Here is a 5,671-nt window from a genome sequence, read left to right on the forward strand (position 1 = left end):
TAACCAATTTACTAGCTAATTAATTACTTTAATTGATTAATTAATTAATTACTTGATTCTTTATTTATTTAATTATCTATTTATTTATTTATTTATTTATTTGTTTGTTTGTTTGTTTATTTATTTATTTACAGATTTAAAACCCGCAAACGTATTTTTGGATGAAAACAATTACGTGCTAATAAACCAACTAATTTAATTAACCAATTAACTAGCTAACTAACTACTTTAATTAATTAATTAATTAATTAATTAATTAATTTATTTATATTTGTTTGTTTGTTTGTTTATTTATTTATTTACAGATTTAAAACCCGCAAACGTATTTTTGGATGAAAACAATTACGTGCTAATAAACCAACTAATTTAATTAACCAATTAACTAGCTAACTAACTACTTTAATTAATTAATTAATTAATTAATTAATTAATTTATTTATTTATTTATTTAATTAATTATTTATTTATTTATTTATTTATTTACAGATTTAAAACCCGCAAACGTATTTTTGGATGAAAACAATTACGTGCGAGTGGGGGATTTGGGCCTTTCGAAGATTTTGGAATTTACTCTTCAACAAGCGAAGACGCAGTGCGGCACTCCCGCCTTCATGGCCCCTGAACTCTGCAAGGTCTGCTGCTGCTGCTGCTGCTGCTGCTGCTGCTGCTGCTGCTGCTGCTGCTGCTGCTGGTGGTGTATATGCTGCTGCTGCTGTTGCTGCTGCTGTTGCTGCTGGTGTATATGCTGCTGCTGTATATGCTGCTGCTGCTGCATATGCTGCTGCTGCTATACATGCGGCTGATGCTGCAGCTTATGCCGCTGCTGCGTGTGTGATGCTGCTGCTGCTGCTGCTGCTGCTGCTTCTGTTGCTGTTGCTGCTGCTATCTCTTCTGCCTGCATCTCTATCTCATAATTTCATCTTATAAATCTCGCATGAATCTCTTTTAAATCATTTTTTGATCTTTTTAAAATCTTTTTAAAATCTTTTTAAAATCTTTTTTAAAAATCTTTTAAACCCCTTTTTGTCTCTCTTTAATCTTCTTCAATTCGCCATCAAATGCCTTTCTTAATCCCTTCTAAATGCCTTTTAAGTCCTCCTCAAAACCCCCTTTTAGGCCCTCAAAAGTCTCGAAAAGTCTCTATTTGTCTCCTTTTTGTCTCCTTTTTGTCTCCTTTTTGTCTCCTTTTTGTCTCCTTTTTGTCTTCTTTTTTGTCTCCTTTCAACTTCCATCAACTCTGCCTCAAATGCATTTTTTATTCTTTTTTAAATGCCCTTAAAACCCCCTCAAAGTCCCCAAAAAGTTTTTAAAAAAGTTCTGAAAAGTCCCCATTTGTGTCCATTTTGTCTCCATTTTCTCTCCGTTTTGGCTTTTTTTGTCTCCTTTCGCCGCCGTTTGAACCCCCATAAACCCCGCGACTGCGCGGCCTCCAAACCCCCGAATCAGTGTTTCCAAACCCTAAAAAAGGGTTTGAAAAGGGCCGAAAACGAGGGTTTGCGTTGCAGGGCCGGCCGTACTCGAGCGCGGCAGACATCTGGGCGCTGGGCTGCCTCATGTTTGAAGCGGCCACTTTCGAGCTGCCTTTTCGGGGCCTTTCTTTTCCGGAACTTCACCGAAATATTTGCACTGCTCCGGTAAAAAAGGTTCTTTTTTTGCGCTTTTTTGCCATTTTGAAACTCCAATTCCACTCCCTCTTTATTCCTCTTTTAATTTGCTTTTTATTCCGCAAAAAATGAACTTTTTTCGACTTTTTTTCGCAAAATTAACTCCGAAATCGCAAAATGCCATTTTGCCATTTGCAAAATGCCATTTAATAATGCCACTTATTTGCCAAATTAATTAAACAATTAAATTTTTGTTTATTTATTTATTTATTATTTATTTATTTATTATTTCTTTATTATTTATTATTTATTTATTTATTTATTCATGTGTTTATTTATGTATTTATTATTTATTTATTTATTTATTTATTTATTTATTTATCTGTTTATCTATTTATTTACTTATTTATTTATTTATCTGTTTATTATTTATTTACGGACTCCAAAACTCCCCCCCGCTATTCCTTAGAGCTGCGGGTGTTGTGCGAAAAGCTGCTTCAAAAAGACCCCAGCAGCAGACCCTCAGCCAAAGACATCCTCGAAAGCCCCTGCCTCAGGGTCTGCTGCTGCTGCTGCTGCTGCTGCTGCTGCTGCTGCTAATGCTGCTGCTAATGCTGCTGCTAATGCTGCTGCTAATGCTGCTGCTCTTGCTGCTGCTAATGCTGCTAATGCTGCTGCTAATGCTGCTAATGCTGCTGCTAATGCTGCTAATGCTGCTGCTAGTGGTGCTGCTGCTGCTGCTGCTGCTGCTGCTACTGCTGCTGCTAATGCTGCTGCTAATGCTGCTAATGCTGCTAATGCTAGTGTTGCTGCTAAGGCTGCTGCTAATGGTGGTGCTGCTGCTGATGCTGTTGGTGCTGCTGCTAATGCTTCTAATGCTGCTGCTGCTGCTAGTGTTGCTGCTAGTGATGCTGCTGCTGCTGCTGCTGCTGCCGTTTATAATGACGCTGCTGCTGATTATCCCAGTGTCCTACTGCTGCTGGTGATTTTGCTTCTGCTGCTGCTGCTGCTGCTGCTGCTGCTGCTGCTGCTGCTGCTGCTGCTGCTGGTTATTTCTAAAGTGTGCAGCTGGCAGTATCAGTTTCTTGTGAGATTTAACAAATCAGAGCTAGCTCTCATTTATATATTTATTTTATTTATTTATTTTTAATTTATTTATTTATAATTTATTTATTTTAAATTTAAATTATACTTTTTATGATTTTTGTTTGCAGAATGATTACGCGGCTTACAAGCAGAAGAACCCAGGAGCATAAAAGGAGACAAAAGAGACACAATAAAAGGAGACAAAAAGAAAAAAAAGGAAATTAAAATTAAAATTAAAAAAGAAGATTAAAAAGAGATAAATAGCATAATTAAATAAATAAAAGATTAAAAAGGAAATAAAATAAACGCAAATAGACCAAAAATGGCAAAAAATGAGCCGCAAATGAGGCAAAAACAAAAAATTAGGGTTTAGGGTTTAGGGTTTAGGGTTTAGGGTTTGAGGCGGCAGCGGGCGGGTCCTCCAGAGCAAATAAAAGCAGGTTTAAGGCATCTGAAAAAAGCAAATAAAAAAATAAATAAAAGAATAAATTAAAATAAATAAATAAATAAATAAATAAATAAATAAATAAATAAATAAATAATTAATTAATGGCATTTGTAATTATTAAAAAGAGACAGCAGCAATTGTCTCTTCTGCGGCGCCGCAGCAAAACGAATTCTGTCTTCGACTTATTTTCTTTATTTCAACTTTCCATTTTATTATATTTATATTTATATTTATATTTATATTTATATTTATATTTATATTTATATTTATATTTATATTTATATTTATATTTATATTTATACTTATATTTATATTTATATTTATATTTATATTTATATTTATATTTATATTTATATTTATATTTATATTTATATTTATTTATATTTTATCGAAAAATCAGAAGTTAGGTTTATTTGTGTTGATGCAAAAAATATTCGAGAAGCTGAAAATCAGAAGTCGCAGCAGCAGCAGCAGCAGCAGCTGCTGCTGCTGCTGCTGCTGCTGGTAGATTTCCTGCATTTGCTGCTGCTGCTGCTGCTGCTGCTGCTGCTGTCTGGTTTGCTGCATTGGCTGCTGCTTTTGCTGCTGGCGGTTAAGCGAGGCGCTGCAGCGCCGCTGCAGTGGGCGTTGCTGCTGCTGCTGCTGCTGCGGGGTCATGAGCAGCAGCAGCAGCAGCAGCAGCAGCAGCAGCAGCAGCAGGGGGGCTGAGGGGAGAGAGGGAAAGAGACACAGCAGTGCCAGCAGCAACTCCTGCTGCTTCGCAAAGGCCCAAAAGAGCAGCAGCAGCAACACTGCCTTTGTAGCTGCGGGGGCCCTCAAAAGTGCTGCTGAGACCCCACAGAGACAGTCTCCCGTGAGCAGCAGCAAAAAGGAAGAGAGCAGCGCAGCGGGAGAGGTCCAGCAGCAGCAGCAGGGCCTTCTCGGCTTGCTGCTGCCACGGCAGCAGCAGCAGCTGCTGCTGCTGCTGCTGCTGCTGCTGCTGCGCAGCAGCAGCAGCAGCAGCAGCGCCCGCGGAAGACCCGCCCACGCCTGCTGCTGCTGCTGCTGCTGCTGCTGCTGCTGCTCGCAGCCACGGCAGCAGCCGCCCCGGCAGCGCCTCCAGCCAGCACAGCAGCAGCGGCAAAGACAGCCGCAGCAGCAGCAGCGCGGGACTCAGTTTGCTGCTGATGGAGCAGCAGCAGCAGCAGCAGCAGCAGCGGGAGCAGCAGCGGCCAGACACAATCCCCAGGTGGTACGCAGCAATCAGCAGCAGCTGAAACACCGCAGGGTCGACGCCCCCGCCCCAGCCGCCGCTGCTGCTGCTGCTGCTGCTGCTGCTGCTGCTGCTGCTGCTGCTGCTGCTGCAGGGCCGCATTCGCTGCACTTGAATGGGATAAACAATGTACGTGGAAAGAGACAAAAGAAAGCAGCAAATTAAAGAGCTGCGGCACTCTCCAAAGACAGACAAATATACCCCAAAACGGCCCAAACACTCCTTGCTGCTGCTGCTGCTGCTGCTGCTGCTGCTGCTGCTGCTGCTGCTGCTGGGGGGGCAGTGAAGGCTGTGAAGCAGCGCTGCGGTCTCATCTGGAGGGCCGTCGCGGCCTTCCTGGGCCCAGTCGGGTTCTTGCTGCTGCTGCTGCTGCTGCTGCTGCTGCTGCTGCGGCTGCAGTTGCAGCTGCTGCTGCTGCTGCTGCTGCGTTGCTGCAGCAGCAGCTGGCGAGTTGGCCAGCATCAGCAGCTTGATTCCTGCCTGCGCCTGCTGCTGCTGCTGCTGCTGCTGCTGCTGCTGCTGCTGCTGCTGCTGCTGCACCTTGCGGAGGGCGCGCAGGAAAAGCGCTGCTGCTGCCAGCAGCAGCAGCGCAGCAGCAGCAAGAACAACAGCAGTTCTTGTGAGGGGTTTGTAAGAACGCAAAATGAAATAAATAAATAAACAAAAAAGACCCAACAGGGGGCCCCCCAAGGGTACTGCTGCTGCGGGGGCCCCCCGGAGACAGGGTTTAGAAAGGGCCAGCAGCAAATAGAAGCTGCTGCGGAGACAGGAGCAGCAAAAGGAGACAGCAGCAACTAAGCAGCAGCAAAGCTGGAAGGCGAGGCCCTCAGCAGCAGCAGCGCCTCCTGCTGCTGCTGCAGCAGCAGCAGCAGCAGCAGCGGCGGCGGCGTCGCCGCCCGCGCCCCCAGCAGCGCCCCCGCCTGCTGCTGCTGCTGCAGCAGCAGCAGCAGCAGCAGCAGGAGACACTGCAGCAGACAAGAAGCAGCAACTTGCTGCTGCTATTATGCAGCCCCCAACCCCCAAATAAAGGGCCGGCAGAAAAGGAGACAAGCAGCAAAACAGCAGCTGCCCAAACAACATGCTCAAGGAACGAACCTGCGCAACACCCAAACCCTAAACCCTAAACCCTAAACCCTAAACCCTAAACCCTAAACCCTAAACCCTAAACCCTAATCTCTGGGCCTTAGACCCTGAGCACTACACTCCTGTCCATGCATGAGTCCTGAGCCGTAGGCAGTGAGCTCTTGTTCCTGCGCCCTCTTGTCTAAACCCTAAACCCCA

The 5,671-nt window shown here is 44.2% G+C and overlaps 1 protein-coding gene across 1 annotated transcript; it reads right to left on the reverse strand.

Moving 5' to 3' along the window:
* Positions 1-3,730: 3,730 nt before the first annotated feature.
* ENH_00083740 (hypothetical protein, conserved) lies at positions 3,731-5,470 on the reverse strand (the record flags this gene model as incomplete). The annotated part of the gene is made up of 1 exon (XM_013583469.1): positions 3,731-5,470. The coding sequence occupies one exon, from the start codon at positions 5,468-5,470 to the stop codon at positions 3,731-3,733; it is 1,740 nt and encodes a 579-aa protein (XP_013438923.1).
* Between the last annotated feature and the right edge of the window lie 201 nt (positions 5,471-5,671).

This window comes from Eimeria necatrix, genomic scaffold (genome assembly GCF_000499385.1).
Source record: "Eimeria necatrix Houghton genomic scaffold, Enh_scaff945, whole genome shotgun sequence".
NCBI lineage: Eukaryota > Apicomplexa > Conoidasida > Eucoccidiorida > Eimeriidae > Eimeria > Eimeria necatrix.